Source organism: Dromaius novaehollandiae, chromosome 2 (assembly GCF_036370855.1).
Source record: "Dromaius novaehollandiae isolate bDroNov1 chromosome 2, bDroNov1.hap1, whole genome shotgun sequence".
In the NCBI taxonomy this organism is placed as follows: Eukaryota; Metazoa; Chordata; class Aves; order Casuariiformes; family Dromaiidae; genus Dromaius; species Dromaius novaehollandiae.
In genome coordinates, this window is record NC_088099.1 from 6,117,078 (window position 1) to 6,139,752 (window position 22,675).

Sequence of the window (22,675 nt, forward strand, 5' to 3'; positions counted from 1 at the left end):
TATAGGAAACTATAGGCTGAGGCAAGACTTTTCACTTAATCACTGCTGTTAGGGACAGGAGGCAAAGACGTTGGAGGCAAAGAGGTTGTCGAGGTTGTCGCCACTCTGAGCTAATGACTCACCTTTTTTTAGCCAAATAGCAGCTGAGCGAGCTACCTGGAGGGCAGCCTTGCGCACCGGTGGGCAAGGTGCAGCTGTGCTGCATCAACGGCCCTCGGAGCCAGGCCCGCAGGGCTCAGCGCGCGGGGGCGGCTGTGCGGAGCAGGGATGGATTTTCGGTGGCCGTAGGAAACCTCCGGGCATCGCCACGCGAGCGCGAGCAGCTCCGCGGCGCCTCGGCGGCTTCTCCACCCCGCTCTGAGGAGGCCGCAGGGTGCCGGGCGGCGCGGTGGTGGAGGAGAGCTGCGAGGAGCGGGGTTTTGTGCGGCTGAGCCGCACTGTTGTGCGAAGCGGCTCCCAGCAGCTGCTATTTGGATGACAAAAAAAGAGATTATGGAGATGGAAAACGAAACCGACAGCGAAAAGTGCTCCTAGCCTGGGCTCTGCTAAGAGAGGCTGCAAGGGAAAGAGACTGGAGCCGACAGAGCCGGGCTTTGCCGCACGGCACAACCGGGGCAAGGGGAAACCCCCTTCGGACTCGGCGGCCTCTCTGCTCCCCCGGGCCAGGGCCCAAGGCTCCCGCTCCGCACAGCCCTGGGGCACCTGACGCCGGGGACCCGGGCCGGGACAGGCCCGGCCGGCAGCGCCCCGGGGCCCCACGGGAGGCAGCAAGGGCGGCTTCTCCTGGCAGGCCCGGGCACGCCGAGGGAAGCCGGGGCGGAAGGCGGGAAGGGGCCGGGCTGCGGGAGGCCCCGACAGGCTGAGGAGGCCGGGCCGGGCCGGTGGAGGCGGGAGTGGGTTGATGCGAGGCGGCGGCCGCCACGGCAGCATGTCGGCGGCGGGGAGGACTGTGCTGTGCCTGCTGCGCAGCGACCTGCGCGCCCACGACAACGAGGTAGGGCCCGGCCCTGTGCCTTATGCAACCGTGAGGCAGCAGGTCACCCCCCGCCACCCTTCCTTTCTCCAGAAAGACCCCAGGCCCAGCCCCGCTCTGCCCCCTACCCCGGGTAAAAAAAGTGCCGCCCAAATGGCGTCGCGGCCCCTCTGTGTGTTTCCAGGTGCTGCACTGGGCTCAGAGCAACGCCGACTGCGTCGTCCCCCTCTACTGCTTTGACCCCCGGCACTACGTGGGCACCCACTGCCACGGCTTCCCGAAGACGGGGCCGCACCGCCTCAGGTTTCTCCTGGAGAGCGTGAGAGATCTGAGGGAAACCCTCAAGAAAAAAGGAAGGTAGTCGAGAAAGCGGTGCACAAATAAGCCTCGTTTTATTTTCCTTCTGTTTCTCAGCACCTGTCCACACTGTAGGTCAATCCTGCCGGATGCTCCGGGCTCTGGTGACGGCCTGTCCCAGGGAGCAACAACCCTTCTGTCAGATACAGCATCCCGTGTCGGTCGCTCCCTGGACTGCTCTCCAGGCAGTCTGTGGCATCCGCAGGGGAGCAGGTCGTCGCTCAGGGGTTTGCTTTCTTGGCTCAGACACCACAGATGGGTTTCCGCCTCGAGTGTTTTGCCCAGAGTCCTGCAAAACGGCAGCTACACTACCCGCTGTGACGTCCTTCCTTCTGTATCCCTACTAGGGTTTCCCTAGGAGTTGACTTGAAGCCTGGGACAGGCCAGCATGGACCATAGCTTGTGAGACTGGAGAGTTAAGTTTGTTCATCCTGTCCCACCACATACATCTCCTTTGATAGGGTACGCTATGGGAAAGGGATCTTCAGGGATTCCCCTTTCATTATGCCCTGGAAAATTTCAGGAGCCATAACTAGGTAGACGAAGGCCTGAAAGTCTACAAGTTAGGGAATCCCATTACCTGCTAACATTTGGCTTTGCTTAGCAGAAGGTGCATCAGCCAACCTGTCTTCTGGCAGGGCAGCACAGCATTGGTGGTAGAAACAAGAGAAATGGCTCTGGGTGTGCAGTGCAGTGTGGGCTGTGAAGATGGGGAGTTACGGGAGACTGGGTGAAACAACTGAGCAGTGGGTGCCTACACCCTCACCCTCCAGTGAACAGATTCAGAGCTGCTTTAATGCTCCTCTGACATTGTTAATGCTGATAAGCCACTGGTAAGAGATTGGCCTTCTGCAGTGAGAGTGCTGTGTGGTTTTGGAGAGCCACACTAAGACCTATGCCCCGTCTCCATGGCCATGAAGTGTCTTCTCGTTACAGTGGTAGTAACAGAGCAGACAGAAGCCTCCTCCCCTTCCAATCTGTGTTGCTCCCAGTGGGCAGGCTGGTCTCTGCCTTCCTATGAGACCCCTCGGTCCTGCCTCCTCAGACCCACCCTGTCTTTGAAGAAACCTTTCAGTCATGGTTTAAATGGTTCTAGCAGAAACACTTTATTAATCCCTCCAGCAGCTTCCTCAGGACAGACCTCTGTTGTATTACACCGTGGTTTGTGGGTGTGGCTGAGGAAGGGATGGAGCCTGGTATCAGGCTCCTCACAGGGCTCCATGCATCCACCTCTGACCAGCTTTCTCACTGTGGCCTCTCTTTTGGTTTGGACCGCTGAGTACACAGCTGGGCAGTCTGTGGGGTTGTAAGGTGGGAGACAAGTTGTGACTCTGCTCCTAGTGCATGAGGAAAGAATCCCCCTGAATACTCCCATCGGAAAGTGGAGGGGAGTCTGCCCACAAGCCACCACTACCTGTTAGAGGGACTGAGACAGTAATGAGCTCTTGAATCTCAGTCTCGGGGTGTGAGGTGGAACAGATCTAGCTTTAACCCTTAGGTAGCAGCCTGGCTTTGCTGCCCAGTCACCCTTTCTAAGGCTCCTGGGGTGTTTGATATATATTCAGTGCAAACTCTGCCCCAGCGGCTTATGAACTCTGTTCAGTGGGTCCTAAAAAATGCGAGCTAGGTGCAGAAAAATGAACGAAGAGGACAAAGGTAAGGAATAAGTAATAGAAGCAGTCAGATCCTGTCTGTCTGCTTCCACATGCTCTCTGTGTTCTGTACAGAACCAAGTCCTGTCTGGGCCAGGACAAGAGGCTTCCATACAAATAAATAACAATAATATCATACCTAATTCAGACCAATCTTTTGTGTTTGCAGTACGCTGGTCGTGAGGAAAGGGAAGCCGGAAGATGTGGTCCATGATCTCATTACTCAGCTGGGCTCCGTGAGTGCTGTGGCTTTCCATGAAGAGGTAAAGGAAAGATTTGAGTGACGTTGCTCAGAGATAGAATTGGTGAGGTTTCTTCCACAACCAACTGGCGATGCTGGTTTTGTGCGTTGTACAGAGTCTTCCTTGTGTGTGGTGTTGTTAACCACAGGGCAACCAGCCAGTTCCCGAGATGGGGGTTGTGGAGATGGGAGGCCTTGCTGGATGACAGCAGCTATTTGTGAATGATCACTTGCAAGTGCTGTGCCTTGAGGAAGGAGGAAGAGCAGTTTCTGGCAGCTGGCATTTTGGATCAGGGGAGCAGAGCCCATTTCTCCTCCTGTTTGCCGCAAGCTGCTTTTTCCTGGCTACTTTGAACTGGGAGCCAGTTGCCATGAGCAGAAAAGGACAGCAGTGTGCTGACAGCACCTGTATTTAGGCAGCTGCCCACCAGCACATGGAGGGGTGAAACAGGAGGCCAGTCCCTGGCTGCAGGGCGTTTGGCATGTCACTGACCTGTCTTCACTGAGCTAACGTAGTGGTTTGCCTGATCCAGAGCCTGCTGAATTCAGTGGAGGATTCTGGATCCAAACCTCTGGACCTATGTGCACATGAACAGATGCATACACACAAACACACATATATGTATATACGTACACATACCCTCGGTGTTAGCAGAGTCTGGGCCTGAGAGCAGTCCAAGGCAGGAAGCACGCCAAGCATGCCTGTTGTCAGAGCTCAGACCTTTGTAACTGGGCAGCCTACACATCCCATAGTGCCTTGCTGCATGCAACACTGGACGTTGGCGTAAGAGCAGCCATATGGGGTCAGAGAAAAGGCCATCTAACTCCATAGCTTTTTTCCTGACAGTGGCCAATAACAGATGCCCAGGGAAGACTATAACAGCAAGGTAAGTCTGTAAAGATACTTCCCCTGAATACTTTCCCACCCTCCAAGAATTTGAGGCTCAAGGACTACTTGAGGCAGAGATGGTGTCTTAATATTCAATAAATCTCAATGGATATCTTTTCAATATATTTGTCTGGTCACTTTTCCAATCCAAGTAAACTTTTAACATCCGGAGTGTCATGCAGCAAGGAGTTCCACAGCTTTCACTGCACACTGGACAGTCAACCAGCTTCTCTCTTTATTCTGAATATCCTTTTGTTAGCATTGAATGTTTTTTTCATTTGTGTCTTCTTGGAAAGAGTCTCGGCTCACTTTTCTGCTTTACATTGGTGCCTGTGGTTGGTGGAAAGTTTTCCAAGACGTCTTGGCAGCTCCCTGTCCACGTCTCTCTCAAATTCTAGTGTCAAGACTACTAATGAAGAGTTCAAACGTTTGTTGGATTTGGCAGAAAGAGAGTACCCAGAGACTGTTTTCGTGCAACTGTCTCTGAGTGGGTGAAGCTAAATGTGGAGATGAGGGAGGAGGACAGGACTAGGGTGTGTGCATGAGGGAGTGGAGGCCATGCAGCCATGGTTTCGCCGCACATTGTTCCTCCTAGGCTACAAAGGAGGAGCTGGATGTAGAGAAGGGCCTGTGCCAGGTGTGTGGTCAGCACGGAGTGAAAATCCAGACGTTCTGGGGATCCACGCTGTACCACCGGGACGACCTTCCCTTCAGGCCTATCACCAGGTGGGATGCTCCACGATACCTCTCATTCCTCTTCTCCCTCATTTATTGCTTACTCCACTGAACTGCTCAGAGCAGATCTAGCCATCCAGTTCCACTGGGAAAGGACCATTAGTTCATCTGCATTTATGGAGCAGTGCTGTCATGTACATCAAGGGGAAGGGACATGTTCATCCCTCTCTGCCAGTAGCATTTGCTCATCAATATGCATCAAAATGAGGGGCTTGTTTGATCATTGACTGAGGGACTGATTTCTCTTCCTCTGTCCCCCAGCACAGTTTGGATACTCAGTCTGCAGTGCCCAGAGACCCTGTGGCATTGGACTGGATTGCTCCATTACCCCATCTGGCTGAATGCAGGTGCCTGTGAAAGTAGACCTCTGTATGTGGGCTCTTCACCTTTGGCTCTCGCAATAATCACTGGAGATCTAGTTGGTGGAGCTGAGTGATTCATGTTATCCTACAGAAGATCTATAAAACAGGGCAGAAGAATCAGGCCATTAAAATGCCTGTTTCTCTCCATTGACTATAAAGGAAGCCTGAGGTTGCAGACCTGTATGGTGCAGATTTGTGGACAATGTAAAGTTAGGTGAGATAAACCTCACCCTTGTGGATTGTCCCATCAGGACACTCCATAAATCCCTCTTATTGAAAAGGCACCATTTTGATCAGAAGCAAACAAAACCTGTGTGAATGACTGAACTTCTGATTGCTGCTATCCCCAGGGGAGTCTACCTCTTTTGTGCAAGGTGATGTGCAAGCATGTATGAAAAATATGTACACCACCCTCAGGAGAGTGCAATCTGAGATACTAATCCTCTGTCAGCAGAAGCTAACTGGTGCTCTGTGGAGGGGCCAGGATAGCCGTCCCCCGAAGGTCTGATTGCACTGTAATCTGTACAGATTGCCTGATGTCTACACTGAATTTCGAAAAGCCATGGAAACTGAGGCAAAGGTACGACCAACGCTCCACATGGCAGATCAGCTAAAGCCCCTGGCTGCAGGGGTGGAAGAAGGATGTATCCCTACAATGGAGGATTTGGGACAGAAGGGTAAGAAAACTTAATTTGGCAGCTGCCCCCATGAAATTTCTACTGAGAGATGTCTCTTATTGAGAATCAGAGGTCCTCCAAGGCAGTGAGGGCCCTTCAGACTGTAACTCAGCATCTGTTTGCTCATACATCAAACCAGACTGTTGGCAGGTTGAAGGTAAACTCCCTGCATGGAGAAGCAGGGGCGGCAAGCCCTGGAGTGGAGTGGAAAATATCCTTTTAATCAGTATTTTTGAATGTGTTTGATGTGGCCCTTCTTGTTCCAGGGATCACTGAGCACAATCATGTATTTCCCCAAAGCAGAGAGACCTAATGGTGAACTCCTCTAGTTTTTATGCTCCCTGCCTTTGAGCTGCTTCCGAGAGCTGATTTTTCTTGGTAACAATCTAATGGTTATTTTCTATGGCAGATTTTGTAACTGATCCACGAACAGCCTTCCCCTGCAGTGGAGGAGAGACTCAGGCTTTAATGAGACTACAGTATTATTTTTGGGACACGGTAACGCTTACATTTCCTTGTCTGCATCCTCCGCTATATACATATGGTTGTGCAAGTGGGTGAGGCTGCAATTTCATTTCCTACTAATATTTCCTTAGCTCCTGTATAGCACTTTACAAAGGAGAGAATTAGCATTATATTAGTTTTTCAGACAGAGAAGCTGAGTCAAAAAGAAGTCATCCAGGCACTGGGATTATAATCTAAGTACTTGGGAACCTAATTTAGAGGCCAGCAGTCTTAAGACTTTCTTTTTCCACCAACTTTTGGGAATTGGGACCATCTTTTGGCTCCTTTACGTTGATTTGCCCTTGATTTGCCATTTCTTTGACTCTCCCTCCCCGGGTCAGCAGCAGTTTAGTTCCTCCACTTTGGAGGAGTGAGAAGTGGCCTGAAGGGCTGCAATTGCAATTGAGGTGAGGAACAACTGACCCCAGCTGCTGCCCAGTGCCTCCATTAGGATGCCTTTGGGGAGCGTATATAGTGCCTAATCCTGGCCAAGCATGAATACACTCGGTGCTGGAAAACCTGTTGCCTTTTTGTGAGGCAAATATTATCAGCCCTTGGTGGTCCAGAACAGCCCATTAGCAGTTGTAACCTGTGCAGCCAAGGGGATTAGGGAGAGATTGGGCTTTCCTATAATGTCCTTTGCACTGGCAGTGAAGTGTCCAGAAAATGGAGAATCTGCACCTAGCTGTGAGTGGCGGTGGCCCAGACAATAACAGCAATCAGGATTCCTGCAGCTGGGTGTTGGGTGCTGTAGGACACTGCGGTGGACCCAGCTAGCAGTCCCAACCTGGCTGCCAGCGGTGCCTCTAAGTGGATTATTGAACCAGAGTGAGATCTGTGCAGGCAGGGCGTAGCGCAGCCAGTTTCATGACACTTGTAGAAAGCGATGTGCCACAGGCTGAAGGGGGAGCATGGCTTGTGACACACATCCCAGAGCTAGAAGGAAAACTGCTGGCCTGATTAATTCCAGTGTGCTGGAGGCAAGTTTGGCAGCCCTGTAATCCTTGCAGGCAGCCGTGAGAGGGAGCCTGGCTCTGCCAGATTGCTCTGGCTCCCATGAGAGCATGAGAGAAAGCATGTTTTCTAGGTTGTATGTTCTCTATTTAAACATCTTTTGTTGTTTCTCACACAGAACCTGGTTGCCTCTTACAAGGAGACACGGAATGGCCTGATAGGAATGGATTATTCAACCAAATTTGCACCATGGTAAAGATCTTTTGCTGTGAGACTTTAAGCTCTGTCTCTCCCCCACTTTAAATTGATGTTACCTGTCGGCTGCACACTCATACGGCATGGATAGCGGTGTAGGTGTGATCCCCTTGCCCTGAGCTTTTTGTCTGGGGTACAGCAGTCTCAGAGCTGCTCTTTATTGCACTCCCAGCCAGCGGTTCCTTGGGAAGGTTCTTGCACCTAGGAATATCTGAAGTGTAGCAATACTATGCCAAGTGCCCAGTGTGAGCAGAGATGTGGACAGGGCCCTGGAGAGACATGTGACTTGTCTTCGACTTTGTGCAGCTTTGTGTATCAAGAGTGGTTCAGAGCACGCAGGGAAGAAGTAGTTTCGCAAGCAGCATGTTGATGGGGCTGCAGCAGAACTAAATCCACTCCTGGTTTGCTGAATATTTTGGGGCAAGTCACCTCGCCTCACTGCTATTCCATTTTACTGTGGAAATGAAGGGCCACTTCTGATTATTATTATTGCAAAAGGAGCTCTAGTTTGTGTAAGTATGATGACTTCTAATCAGGGGCTTTAGTCTCCAGGGCTGGAAGGGACAGAGTTAATTCCAGACTGAACCTGCTGCAGCAGAACTCCGTTTAGCCTGATGCGGAGAACATCTGGAGTGTGTCCCTGACCGAATTACAGTGTGAAATAATTGTTTTCCGGGGCTGTTACTGGTCAGGATTTCTTCTTTTCAAGCAGGCGGTTTCGGTGGCTGCAGTGGATGGCTCCACCTCGTGGCACTTTGGGGTCCCAGGAGCACAGGCGCTGCAGGAAGTTCTGTATCCGCGGTGGCCTCCGCTCCCACCTTTCCAAAGTGATCATTTATTCGCCCAGAGCAGACAGTCCTGATGTGTCTGCGCCCAAGTGTTCTTCTGTCAGAGAATCAAAGTCAGAGCTGTTCGGGTTGCAGCCAGTCATTCACATCTCATACTGGCCATTTCTGAGTGTTAGAGCTTGTTAACAGTTATGGAAAAGCTTTTCAGACCATTTTTTCCTGTTTTCCAAAATTTATCAGAATGTTAAATGTTTCTGTAAGCTCTAGTGAGAAATTACATTAAAATACATTTCTGGGAAAATCAAGGTAAAGGTTATTTCTTGAATCTCCCCTTGCAAAAGATTTGACTCTACAAGCTCTTTTCTGCCTTGCATAGCAGTGACCTGGAACAAGTGGAAGGAGCCCAGTGGGTTGTAATGCTAGGGCTGGGTTCGGTTCCCAGCTTCTCCTAACCCATCTGAGATTTTCAGCAAGTCCTTTGCCTTCTCTGAATCATGGTTGCTCGGACGAGATGGTCAAGTAATGCAATAGGAGCTGCAGACATGATAAATAGGCTTGTAGTAGAAGGAATGCTGTGGAACAGCTAAAGCAGACAACGGAGAGGTTGATATTTGGGATCCATTTCTGGGTTTGTCATTGATACACTAAGTCACTGGCTGATATGAGAAAGTCTTTTAGGCGGAATTTGTCAAACTTCTGTGAAATGATCTCTCTTGGTAGCTTGGGGTCTCCCGTAACAGTCATCGAAAACGGGAAGGAAGGATTGTGATTTGTATTTTCACTTGGAGTTGCAAAAACATCATATGACTTGACAAAAGTCGTTTGGGAAGTCTGTGGCAGAACTGCAGACTGAGCTAAGGCTTTCAGGCAGCAACTCTAAGCGCAAAACTGCCCCCCCACTCCCTCTCTGCAGATGTCCAGCTGTCAGTCCCTTACTGCATTTTAGCCATCTTCCTTCTGCTTTCAGGCTGGCATTAGGCTGCATTTCACCGCGATACATCTATGAGCAGATCCGGAAGTATGAAAAAGACAGAACGGCAAATCAGAGCACATATTGGTATGACCCTGCATGATCACCATGGCTTGTTTTCTCTGAAAAGCAAACTGGCATCTCATGCACAGGAGAGAGTGATTTGTCAATTTTCTCCTTAATTAATGTTTGGTTTTCCCGTGCCTGCTGTCTGGTTTCCCTGGGTTGCATTGCACTTCTGTTTCCATATGGATTTATTAGCTGCCTTTAGCATCCAGAGCTTTAGGCACTTTATAAGTCAAGATTATTAGTGCTAGTTGTCATTAGTATTGCTGGGAAATTGTGGTTCTTAGTTTTTAACATTGATCTCTGTAAATCAGCACCATCCCTCTCTGAATTGTTATACTGAGCTAGATGAGAAGGGGAAAAATGACTTGCAACTAAAAGCCAAAGGATTTCTCATCACAGTGATATGAGTTTCACCCAATATTTAGCATCGCAGCAACTGTGTGACTTGTGCAAATCGCACCGTGTCAGAAGCACTGCAGGACCTCTGGCCACAGCCCTGCCAGCAGGCCTGTGCTTGCTCAGCTGCCTGGCCGTGATCACAACTCCATAGCGAGGGGAAGAGCCGACTTAGAAGCGGGCTTAATGCATCCAGCCTTCCCAGGCCCTTCCTTACCCCACTGCTGGCTGCTCGCCGGCCTGCGGGTTGTACTGGGGGAGCCTGCGCTGCTGGGGGACAGTTGAGCTCAGTGTATCTGTCTCTGGGCTGGCCTTTGGCTTACTCATATGCTCCCGATCCACACAGACACAGTGAATTAAAACCCATCTAACCCTACTGAGGTAAGAATTCCCTCTTAGAGGGGTTGGGACAGCCTCTTAGTGCAGGCTACAGTGATGGCAGTGAATTCAGATCCACGCTTAGCTAGCGGTGTGGCTGAAACCTCCAAGAGATCACTCGTACTTCAGCAGGGAGCTATTACGAAGAAGCAGGCTCACATTAGAGCCTGGTCTGATACTAGACCTGCATGGAAAAAAGCAAAACAGAAAGTGTGTGCAAATTGTAAAACTGTGTTTTCATATTGGTTTGTAACATTTGCAGCCTGTTAAACAGCATGGAGGCTGAGGAAAAGCAGGCAGAACGTTGCCAACAGTCATGACCAAAATAGTTTTATTGAAACTGAAATGATAGATAAAATGTTGACCTTCTGCCTGTTTATGTATGTACTTTCTTTTTCTTCAAAGAGAATTCATAGAGGAAAGATTTCAAGAAATGAACATACTCATTTTTTTTTTCGATCTAATAGCCAGCCAGCCTGCCTGCACCCTGGGTGCCATGGTAGTCCGAGCGTCCTGAAGTGATAAATGATTATATAAAGGAAGCTGTCAAGATCCCAGGCACTACAGTCACTGTACAGTGAAGTGCAGGTCTTTGGTGGCTCCTTGAGAGGGGCTGATTGAACCTCTGTCTCAGGACTGTGGTTTTCAGTGGTTGGGACAGTTTGTTTTATAGTCAGGATTTCCAGAGAGATCTTGTAAGCTGAAACATCAGCTGAGCAGTGTATTCCCAATATCCTAGATTGCTGAAGCAGCTCTCAGAGGCTGAGGTGCCATCATTCTTTTTTATATAAATTCTTTCTATAAATTTGCCTATTTTCTGCAGGCCTAACACCTGATCTCATGGGCAAGGCCACCATAAGCCTAGTTCTGAAAAATGCCTTTAAGTCCCTTACAGAGGTTATTGCTTAAATCCACGCAGAGCTCTTAGGAATGTGCTGACACGCTTGTGGGTGCGGAAGTACAAAGCTGAATCCGGCCCCCACCCTGCTCTTTGCAGAATTATAACCTAGTAGGGATGGATCAGAAACAGGTTTCCTGAAATTTTGCTCTCACACCAGAGCTGAGAAAGGCCTCCCAAGTGATCTGCATAAAGTTTCACCATAACCATCCAAGTGCAAGCTGGATTAATAGGTTTGGGGCAAGAATTGGTAGCAAGGTAAGGTGGGAGAAGCTGCTCATTGTAAATAAACCTCGCGGTGTTATTAATGCAGGGTGCTATAGAGGCAAAATCCTAACTCAGTAATTTTCTGATCCACAGTGAAAATAAAGACATGGCTCTGTGTTTTAGGGTCCTGTTTGAACTGCTGTGGCGGGATTACTTCCGATTTGTGGCCCTGAAGTATGGGAGAAGGATTTTCTCACTGAGAGGTGTGTATGGATCACTGTGTTTGCAGGGGAAAGGGACAGTCGTACAGCAGGCAAAGGAAGAGAAGAGGCTGTGAGCATTGCGTTGTACAAATGCTCTTCTCATAGCACTTGTGTCACTTCCTTAAGGTGTTTCCAGGATTGGAGTGGGAGGGGAATTTGCATTAGGTTACCAAGTCCCCTTATGGCGAGTTTATTTGAATACTTACCTGTGTTGCCATTTTAACGATATTGGGCACTATCCAGTGGCAACAACTGTTGTCCCTCACTTAGTGAACTTACTGTTAGCAAAGAAGTGCCTGAACACTGTGATGCTGGATGCTGGGTAGACACTGAGGGAGTTTTGCCCCCAAAACTGATTAAACACAGAGAATATTGTTAACTCGCGTCAGTGGGAAATGGCAGCACAATAAGAATAAAGATGCTGTTTCCGGAGACACTCTGGAGCCTTTGGAGAGACTCAGGCTTCAGGACTTACCCAAATTCACCAGAAAATCTGGGGCAGAGCAGGAACTGACCAAGCAATTGGATCCTGAGACAGCAGATTATCTTTTCTCCCTTGCAGTACTTAGGAATCGGAGTGGGATTCAGCACCAGATCCGGTCACCTAAATGCTGATGTGTACAAACAAAATGAGGGTCTGAACTCCCAATACGGCAATGGATATCCAGCCCATATATAGTCAGGGAGCCTTAAAGCCATATTGGGTCAGATGCTCTCCATGTGATTTAGCTGCCCACACCTAAACATATAGCACTCTTCCTGGCATCCAGGGCCTGTGGCATATCTGTCAGCCCCATCTGACTGTTTTGGATGCCCTAGGCATCTCACAGGGCACTGGATGCCTACAGTCAGCCTATACTTAGGTCCCTAGAACAAGACCTGAGTCATCCCTGCTGTTTCCCTGCAGCTGTACAGAAAGCTGCAATTGCTTTTAGGTCCCTGCAAACACAAAATATTTCCCCGACCTGCTCCTACCCAACTGCAAGAGCAAGGTGTTACCAGGGGCTTCTGTTAGGTAATTCTGGGCTCAGCATCAGGTACAGATAGGAGTTTCATATCAGTATTGTCTTGTAGTAAAATTGAACAAGAAAACATTAGCTTGGGGCAGGACACATCTCCAGCTTATGAGGTGTGAGTCAATTCTAAGTAAAAAAAAAAAAAACACACAAAAAAACCAAGAAATCCCAACAAATCAAATAGTCGAAGTCCAGCAGGGCTTTAGCATCTTCCATTTGCAGGCACCTCTTTGCCGTACTTGGAAGGAGGAACAGATCTCTAAATCTTTGCAGAAGGAATGTGGCTTGTTTTTAATGTCACTGAGAGCGCTAGCTCCATCCTAAAATCTTGTGCCAAGGTGCCTCTTGTTGTCATTGTTTTATTTATAACTGCTTGTGTCAGCACTTGTCTTCATTGACAGTTCATTTCTCTCTTCAATAGGGCTTCAAGGTAAAGAGGTCCCCTGGAAGAAGGACCTTCAGCTCTTTGACTGTTGGAAAGGTCAGTAGAGATGGCAGGTTTGGTCAGGTGTGCTCTTGGTTTGCGTGTGTGTGCATGCTAACACATACCTGAGTGCTAACTCAGATTTACGCAGGGGAAATGGCCAGTGTAAACAGGCATCGTCATTTAAACTAGTCTCACCAAACAAGAATCCAGCCCCTCAGTTCAGTGTGAGTGCAGGATACTTAGCTTTACCTCTGGGCACCACACAGGAGCAGGCCCACAGTTGAGATATCACGAATAGCCAAGCTCTGACTGGCTTCTACACACATTATGAGATGCACTGCAGTTAGATCTTCCTGCTCAGATGGAAGTGTTTATGGCCTGTTGGTCCCTTCTGCCTAGTCACACAGAGGCCAGCTTGCCCTTCTTATCACTGCTAGGTTGCCAAGTCTGCTACATTTTGTTCTTCCAAGGGGTTTTGGTTGGGAGGCTAAACAGTCTCTAAAATAAAACTCATTATGCCCCACAGGTCTTTAATATCCTTGCTTTTATTTACCTTTTATAAATTTGTTTTCACATTAATAGCAAAGATAATATCTCAAAACTAGGAGGGACTAACAGATTAATGTATCAAGATCTGAAATACACAGCTATATATCTTTCTTCACTTTAATGTCATATGTGCCCATTTGCACATAGGTACAATAAATCTTTTTCTTAACTACAGAAAAGGTTCCCTGCTTCTCATGTACTAACCCTTGGGGACTTATCCATTACTTCCTTCTCTGTCATTAGTCACCTATCAAGACTCTTTTTGTTCTCAGCCTATCTCCCTGTTGTTTGTATATTTACTTTGCTCAAATTCCCTGCAATCCACCTGAGTCATTGTTTTTCCATTCTGATTATTTTTCTATGCTGTGGTTTTTTTTCTTGCTGAAAATTCTCCTCGTTTGATTTCCAGTTTAATTTCCTATTTAATAGCCAGTGGATCTTAGTGGCTCTATCCCAGCTAAACCTCACTGAAATCTCCCCAGGAGAATGTTTTCTCCCTCCTGCTGCCTGTTGGCACTGTCTTTCCTGCTTGAATGGCTGTGAATGTGCGAGCACAGGCTGGTTACACGTGCCTACCCGATAATGTCATCGCGTCCCAGCACTGTGTCTTTTGTCTCTGCAGAGGGCAAAACGGGGGTTCCTTTCGTCGATGCCAACATGCGAGAGCTGGCCGCGACGGGCTTCATGTCTAACAGAGGGCGGCAGAATGTCGCCAGCTTTCTCACCAAGGACCTGGGTCTCGACTGGAGAATGGGAGCAGAATGGTTCGAATACCTGCTGGTAAGACCAAATCCACTGTGTGTCTGGCCTCATTTGTTCTCTGTAGCCTGGGTGGCAGACAGGAGGGCAGCTCTGCCTGACAGGGATACAGAAGGTGGTCAGTACTTTTCAGGATGATATAAGTGCATGTATACAGTGCTTGCACTTTATGTACCTCCCAAAGCTCATGCAAGAAAAGGGAGTTTTGCTGCCATGAAGTTGCCGTCAACCAAGATGTAGATGTAGCTAGCAAGTTTGCAATGATGTTTTTGTTCTTTCCTGTGTAGAGTTTTAAAGACCAGTCACACTTGAGAAAACTATAAAGCATAAATTATCTTAACAGTGCTCTGATTTGCTCACCCCAGAGGCTGGGGAGGAGGACAGCCCAGAAATAGAACATAAAAATAAGTGCATTTTGGCCAGTGAAGCCAATGTTGGCACAGCATCTTTGCATTGATCGCTCTGGACAGGGAAGTCTTCTAGCCAAGAACAGGCAAGTATGGACAATGGCTGGATCAGCTTCCAGAGGCCTCCGCCCTGGCTGGAGGCATCCTTCTTCACCCTGGTGAGTCATGGGCCTCCTTGCCAACTGGAGCACCAGCTCAACTTGTTTCTCTGACGCCAATCAGCAGTCATGCAAGCTCGGTTAGACAGTAGGGCTGCTCCCCCATCCCTGGCCTCCACAGCTCCGTCACCGGAGGGTCTGAACAAGCTCACACTCCCCAGGTCAGAGGTCTGGGCAGGAGTACATCTCTGTGTATCTCTGCTTGGTTGCCATTATCTCCTCTGTTCTTTAATATTACCAAGCTGAGTTGTGAAAACTGATGCTGAGGAGCTGAAGTTCTTCACCATATTGGTACAGATGTAATAAGACTAAATATTAGTGTCAGCCTCACACTGAATTTCTAGCCTGTGAGGTACAAGAGGCTGTTGATAATCAGGAGATTTTCCAGTCACTGGTATGCTTGGAGCCCAGTCACCTTGCCACTGTCTGCAGTTAAAAGATCCCTTTCATTAATGTAACAGTTTTGGGCTTCCTTGGGGCTGTGCTCTGACATGGCTGTGGAAGCAGAGATCCACAGGAAGACCCGGCTGCTCTTCCCATTGCTGTGATTCCCACGAGTGCCATGAGCAGTGGTGGACTTGCACGGTTGCACAGTGTGGTCAGGACTCCTCCAGGATCCTCCAGAAAGCAGTGTTGGTAGCTCCATGTGCTGAAGCTTTTCCAGACAAGACTTAGAGCCCCCAGCACGTGACACTAGAGGATTTATTTTGGAAAAGCGGTAGCCTTATCCTTCATATCCTGGCTAGATCTTTCCTTGAGTACATTTCTTCTGCAGTAAAAGATAGCTGATACCCTGCCTGCCTTAAGCTTCTGATCAAGAAGCCAAATAGGGGCTGCATTTCAGTATGGATGACATAACTCCTCTAGACTAAATGCATTGTGTGTGCCACATGGTGACCCTCCAGAAGAGTGGTACACCACTGCTGAGGCGCACACACACATCTGTAAACACCTCTGCACATGCCTGTCCTGCAGACTGAGCCACTAGGATCATTTTGAATGGTTTGTAATATCTGGCTTTTGATGGCATCTATGAGCTATCTTTCAGAGCAGGTACAAAGGTGACTCCATTTCACAGAGAGGGCAGCTTGGTGCCTATGAAAGCAAGCTTCTTACTCAAGGCCACCAGCAATCAAGAGTTGGGCATCAGGCACTGAAGCTGTGCTCTGACTAGCAGGCAGCCTCGCCTCCCTCAGATGGGAGATTTGCTAACTTGACAGTCAGACCCAGAGGGGCATGGGAGATTCCAGGTCCTCCCCCCGAAGCGAGAAAGACCTGGATGGTCTCACGCTAGAAGGATGCTCCCTGGGTTACTTGCTGTTATTCATACAGGCATGAATATTAACAGCCTTGCTGCAAGCCTGATCTGGCCCTCTTTGCACTGGACCTTTCAGAAAGCACCAAACAGCTCACTGCTACTCTGCAGGTTGTCCTAGCACTATCTGGTCCTTGTGTCCTATCCCTTCCGTTCAGCTTTTGTCACATTGGTACACTGCTAAAGAGCTCTAGTCCTTTAACCCGGTTGCTCACCCAGAGTGATCCACAGAGGGCATCAGTTTGACAGGGAGGTACGGGTGTAGAACAATACAGGCTAGCACAGAACTGAAACTGGGGTCATGTGGCTCCAAAAAGGGAAAGCGATGCATTTTCCATCTCTGATACTTTCGCCAAAGGCCCGCAGAGTGTTTGCATGTGCCTATGAAGAGGATGTTTGTCATCCACACAAGACAGGCAGAGAGACTCAGACAAGCTCTCCGAAACCTGCTGAAGCCAGGGGAAAGGCTGGATCCCGCTGGTGTCCTGAAGAAAATATCTCTCAGCTCTGATTTCAAGCACAGGGTCAGGCCCCAAAGAAAGGGAGGGAAACAAACAGAAGAGAATTGCAGGAAGGGGCAAGGCGGAGGGGGAAATGAGCCTGCCTCCTCCAGTCCCCCTTGGGTTTGCCCTCATCTGCCACACACGCTTTCCTGCCGGTTAATCGCACAGTTAATCGGGGCCCCCGATGGCATCTCTCTTCCCCTCCTTATCTTACTAGCTGGAGGAAGTGCTGCTGAGAAAGGGAAGCCTGGTGCACAGCAAGCACAACGGGCTATCGATCACCCCATGCCCAGCTCTTGGCTGGCTTTGCAAAGAAAGGGGAAGGGAACCTGGCACAGTCCATACCCTGCGCCTTCTGCCATCTGCGTGCGCTCTGAGGAGCGGCTGTGATTTTGGAAGCGTCGCCCTGTGGCCGGGGTGCTGCTGTGGCTGCAGTGAAGGGAGCAGAGGACAGCGCTGAACCTGTCCAGCAAGGCTCTTTGCAGACTCTCTGTGCCAGGCTTTCGCAACGCGGACCTCTCCTGCGAGTGCACGGAGATCCCACGCCCAATTTGCTATCACTGCCGCTCCCCTCCTAAGCTGGGTTTGAATTGCCCTATGACTGTAAAGTTTTTGATGTTGGATTTAAGCCACTAAGCCCGGCTGAAAAGCAAACTGGCCTGTGTTCTTCTTTCCGTGTTACAGAAACCTTGCTCCATTTTACACGAGCATCTCTGAGAGTCTTTTATTTGCTTAGAAGTTAGAATAATTTGACCGTACGGAGCCTACTGAGTATGTCATGAAAACTAGTGTTTCCACAGTAAAGCACCTCTCTCTGCCAAACCCCGGCGAGCTGAAGCTTAATGGCCTGATGAAGGTCAAGTGTAGCAGGGAAACAGCTGCTGCGTTGGTACTGTTTGCATCTTCGTATGCTCTGGGTTGTCACTCCTTAATAATCTGAGTTAGACTTTTCTCCAATCTGCCTAATAGGATCTGCAGAGCTGATTTTGCTAGCCCCAGGTATCTGGGTAACAGGCCAGGAAGAATTTTTCTACTGTATTTGAAATGTGCTGGGCTACTGATTCTTGAATAACAGCACTCAAAAGCTAGGGCTAGTTGTCAAAGGTCTTGAAGTCTGCCAGATGACAGCAGAAAGAGAAGGATTAAGAAAAAAAAAAAAAGAGAGAAAGACAGAGACTTTGGTTGGACTTTACCCATCTCATTGACTTAAGGACCATGAAGTGAAGTAGTCTGGGAAGCTGTCCCCAGCTGCACAAAACGGTCATGCAGCCTGGTCCTCTTCAGAGGCAGATGGCTGTATCCTTGTGGGAGAGCTCTGACACTCCTACGTGGAGAGTACGGACAGACCGATTCCCAGGCAAGCAGTTCTCCCTTTGAGAGAAGGAGTGGATGGGGAGAGGAGGGTCACCAAGGACAAGCCCAGCTCTTCACACCGTTTTCTTCCTGTGTGCTCAAGGTGGACTACGACGTTTGTAGCAATTATGGCAACTGGCTATACAGCGCTGGTATTGGCAACGACCCAAGGGACAGCAGGAAGTTTAACATGATCAAACAAGGCCTGGATTACGACGGCAGTGTAAGTCTTGTTTGGCTGCCTTACAGTGAGTAGGGCAGCAAAGCACCACACGGAGGAAACTTGTTGAGGGTTTAGAGTGCTCACGTGAGAAATGACTGGTGAAGGCAGCAGTATAAAACACTAGGGAAGTGACTACATTAGACAAAACAGCTAAATCTCAGTTACAGGTCCTTTTTTGTCTTGCAGTCTTTCAGGGAGCATGCAGGGATCTTTCTACATTCATATGCGATAGTCCCAGGGAAGAGAGAACAATCTGTTGTGTGGATACTGCTACAGGAAAAGTTCTTTGATCTTCTTGCCAACCGTGGGGCAGGTTCCTCACCATTGTGCAGGAAGATCTGACGTTTACAATCTGCTGCTGTCCCCAAAGAGGGTGGTGCTTTGTAAGCCCTCCTTGCCATTGGGCTGTGTGGTTGGTGTTTCATCACCATTTCTTCTGGGTAACAGCCGCATCCCATCAGTATCTCACGCAGCCATTTCCTCGAGCACAGAGCAGCTAGAAGTGATGGATGGGAGAGACTGAGCAGCTCACCTGGCACCGAGGGAGGGGCTGGAGATTAGATTAATGCCTGTAACTCTCTGACGCTCCTGTGCAAGTGGTGGGAGCAGATAAATTGCCCTTTCCATGTGCTCAGCTGCTGTTTACGTACCCCATTTCTTAGCTTCATGGCAAGCTGGCAGTGTTGCTTCCTGCACTGTAGCTGACAGGACATAGGAAGGAATCAAAGCTTAGTCCTAGTTGGGGACATAGCAGTGGAGTTTATGGGAGATATTTAGGGGTGAGGGGGGTTCATCTTGCCAAGCACAGAGGTGTGCAGCTGAGCTCATCACCCTGGTGTCCTTCACAGTCACTGGAAAGAAAAAACATCTTGGGAATGATTCCATCTCACTCTGTCCTAAATAGGGCAGGTGAACCATACCCAAAAAGCACCTCTGTCTCTTTCCATTGCCTGCAAATGGAGCTTGGGAGAGGGGCCCCAGCCTCTGTGTCTCTGTGTTTCAGCACTAATTCTGGGTTAAAGGGTTTAACAGGAGGGGATAAGGCTTTACAGAGGTAACTGAAGCTGTAGTGCGCCAGCTTCTTTGCCTGGAAATCAGGCTTTTTTTTTCATGTTAAGGAAGGCCCTTGCTGGGAAGCATGTGCAGATCACTACTGAATGCATCCTGTCTCATGGTTCTGTTTGCAGGGGGATTATGTCCGGCTGTGGATTCCAGAACTACAGGGCATAAAAGGAGGAGATATCCACGCACCTTGGGCACTGAGCAGTGCCTCTCTCTCCCAAGCGGGAATAACTCTAGGCGAGACCTACCCACGGCCAGTTGTGACAGCCCCGGAGTGGAGCAGACACATCAGCCAGAGGCCTGTGAGTACTGGGGAGTTTTGGGGGCATGGGGGGCATGGGTCCAGGCAGCTGCTCTGTGTCTGTGAAATCTGCTATGCTTTTCAGATACAAAGGGAAAAAAATGGTTTAATCCAGAGTCACATTACCTCACGGAAGAGGGTGGTCCTGCTCTGCACAAGGACTGTGCAGCAAGGGTTATTTAGCTGTGCCTGTGCTAGTAAACTAAATACACCCGAGGCACAGGCCCAAGTACTGACCTGCTGTCACGCAGACTGTTAAATTGTCAGTGTATTCCCTGGCATTACTTTTGCCAGGGCTGACCAGCACCTTCCAGGACCATGTCTGGGCATAATTTGAGGGTACCATAAGCCAAGGGCTGTCACAAAAGACAGGCTTGACAAAGCCACCCTATGCCATATGGACAAAAGCTGTGCCAGGCTAGTTGGCTTTACAGCTATATAATGGACCCGTCATACTTTATTTACTATTTTGTGTGTAGCTTTTATTACTTAGGTTTTTTTTCCTCCTGCATGTATACACCAAATGTGGTGACTGATGTAAATCTTAGCTGCTTATTTATCCCATCGGCCCTGCAGACCTAGCAGGGCTTAGACAGAGAGAGCATCTCCTCTACTGCATCCTTCCCTGCCCTCCAGACACCGCCAACCCTGGCAGCCCCATGGCAAGCCCCGAGGAGTCGGTATCTCTGAAGGCCTCCACTGGCCTAACCACCCCCTTACACACATGGGCAGAAGGGAGCCCTGCGTGATGCTCAGTTCCCACTCTGTGCGTGTGGCGGGAAGAAAAAACAACTAACTTCCTAATGTGCTTGCATGCATCCAAACTGGAGTTACCAAGACCACTGAATATGGGAACTGGACCAAGGGCACTTGGACTTTGCTTTTTGGGTCCTTTATAATGGGGGCAGATTAAGATCTGGATGCTGTGAAGTGTCAAGCATGTCGGACTTGTATCTGTTAGTTGTTAGGTTGCTTTTCCTGATGGATATGGGTAAGGAAGGAGGTGCTCTGTAGGTCTGGCTGGGGGACAGTGATGGTGGAGGTGGAAGGGAAAAAGGAAGGGGAGAACCAACACTACTGTGTTTTAAGGGGTTTTCAACATTTTGTCTTTCCCCATGCATACTCCCTGCCTCCTCCCAAGTAAGGATACTTTGTGGAGGCTCAGATTTAGTTGTCATACTATGTTCAGTGAAGAATAAAACAAGTTTCCATGTGGCGTTTTAATTCCAAGGCCCAGTTCCAAAGTTCTCAGGCCAGATTCCTTTGACATGAGCGGGAATTTTTGCTGAAGCAAGGACATCTGCTTCCAGCCATGCTATTGAAGAGCCTGGATTATCACCCTGTGTTTAAGAGAGCATACTAGATCAGACAAATGACTTTCTGAAGGAACTCCTTGGTGAGGCACTGGTTTGATGCAGTGGTGAAACTTGAATCTGAAAAGCCCTTCAGTTGGGCAGGAATTTCATTCTGATCAGCTTCCCATCTCACCTCAGGCTCTGTGTGGCTTTCATTGCCACGCTGTGCTTGTGAAATCTTAATGCTCTGGGGAGGGACTGTTGGCCCAATGTTCCTGAGGCCTGGAGAAGGATCTCTGTCCCTGTCCCTCTGCACTTATAATTGAGTATCAAATACCTTTGAAATTACAGGCCCATGTCTTACAGGAAACCCTATTTTCCTAAGTCCCAGACTAGAACTGTACTGTAAGACCTCTGACCCTTTTTGCTACTCAGGAGGGTAGAAGTGCCACGTGGACATTTTGCTGATTAATATTGCATGTCGAGGCTGCTTTGTGATCAGATTTGCTCTTCAGCATCAGTAAATACCTCACTGTTCATCTTTCATTTGCAGCAGGGAAGAGGTCCCCATCCCAAGGGGAGGAAAGGTCCTGCACAGACACCAATGCAGCACAAGGACAGAGGGATAGATTTTTACTTCTCTCGCAAGAAAGATCTATGAGGAAGGCAGTCCACGTGCTTATTGGAGAAGAGCTCATTGGGACTTTGGCTGCTGAAGACACCAAGATAATGTTTAATCTCCTTGAACCACACCTATGCAAGAAGTATGGTGACAATAAATAGGAATCTGCCTCATGAATGTTTCCAGGAACATCATAGATATGATGGGCATAGATATTGGGAAATTCTGTATTAGCACCGATCATGATGACCTGATACTCAATTTTCACTTCAGTGCTTAATTTGCTGCTGTGAGCTCTTAGACAGCTAGCGGGTTGCACTCCAAAAGTGGCTGCCCTTCAGTGCTGAGGGTCTGATTCCCATAAATAATGTATCACTCTTAAGTCTGTAAAATGCTTTGGCTGAAAGAGGCTATATAACTTTTATTAGTTAAACAACATTGTGTAGCCTTTCTGTCGTGAGGTGGTGAGGCTGCTTTCCCAGTGCCTTCTGCTTTGCAGTGCAGCTTACAGCTATGAAAACTAGATTTCTACCTCTTGTAACAAACTGGAGAAGATGGTTTATTTGGAGAGCTTTCAGGTGGAAATATTTGTACTAAATTTTCTTATGCTATTTTTTTTTCATGTTGTAAAGCTATAAAGACACTGACCATTATGCAATTAAAAGTTTTGCTACTGGAATATTTTGTTTTCCTCATTTCCACTGATACGACAGAGATCCACAGACAGTGTGACACTTTAGGGGTTGTTTTTGCATTGTGTCTTCTGTAGTACTTTGGAAAACCTGAAAGTTTTGCTTGAAAACTGGTCTGGAGTCATTGCAATATGAAGGTTTTTTGTGGTACCAGCCTCGAAGATGGGAGCAGCTCAACACGTAGCTGAGAACCATGTTTTATACTCAGCAGCAGCAAATAATCTAAAACAGTTCTGCAGCCGTTTTAGGTGTTTTTATGGAAAAATGTATTTGCTTAAGAGTCTGTGAATTTAGAGATACCCATCTTTGACTGTACTTTAGTGTAACACCGCTATGAGATGGAGAGCCCAGATTTGAACCTCTGAATCCTAGAAGCAGACCCATCTTGGTGGAAATGACATGGTTCTGGGATTTATTACCGCTAG

The 22,675-nt window shown here is 48.6% G+C and overlaps 1 protein-coding gene across 1 annotated transcript; it reads left to right on the top strand.

Annotated features, from left to right (window-relative positions):
* The first annotated feature begins 857 nt into the window (after positions 1-857).
* Positions 858-22,237, top strand: LOC112981185 (cryptochrome DASH-like). Its single transcript, XM_026096646.2, has 14 exons — positions 858-994; positions 1,158-1,330; positions 3,152-3,245; positions 4,708-4,838; positions 5,738-5,886; positions 6,296-6,384; positions 7,523-7,596; positions 9,355-9,444; positions 11,489-11,568; positions 13,006-13,065; positions 14,183-14,340; positions 18,159-18,278; positions 19,466-19,642; positions 21,490-22,237. The coding sequence occupies exons 1-14, from the start codon at positions 902-904 to the stop codon at positions 21,595-21,597; spliced, it is 1,596 nt and encodes a 531-aa protein (XP_025952431.2). The 5' UTR covers positions 858-901; the 3' UTR covers positions 21,598-22,237.
* Positions 22,238-22,675: the final 438 nt, after the last annotated feature.

What these genes read in the sequence shown, in the direction of transcription:
- LOC112981185 (XM_026096646.2), top strand. Translation starts at nt 902, where the DNA reads ATGCGAGGCGGCGGCCGCCACGGCAGCATGTCGGCGGCGGGGAGGACT. An exon ending in TGCGCGCCCACGACAACGAG is followed by an intron (nt 995 to 1,157) that starts GTAGGGCCCGGC and finishes GTGTGTTTCCAG; the next exon opens with GTGCTGCACTGGGCTCAGAG. An exon ending in GGAGGATTTGGGACAGAAGG is followed by an intron (nt 5,887 to 6,295) that starts GTAAGAAAACTT and finishes TTTCTATGGCAG; the next exon opens with ATTTTGTAACTGATCCACGA.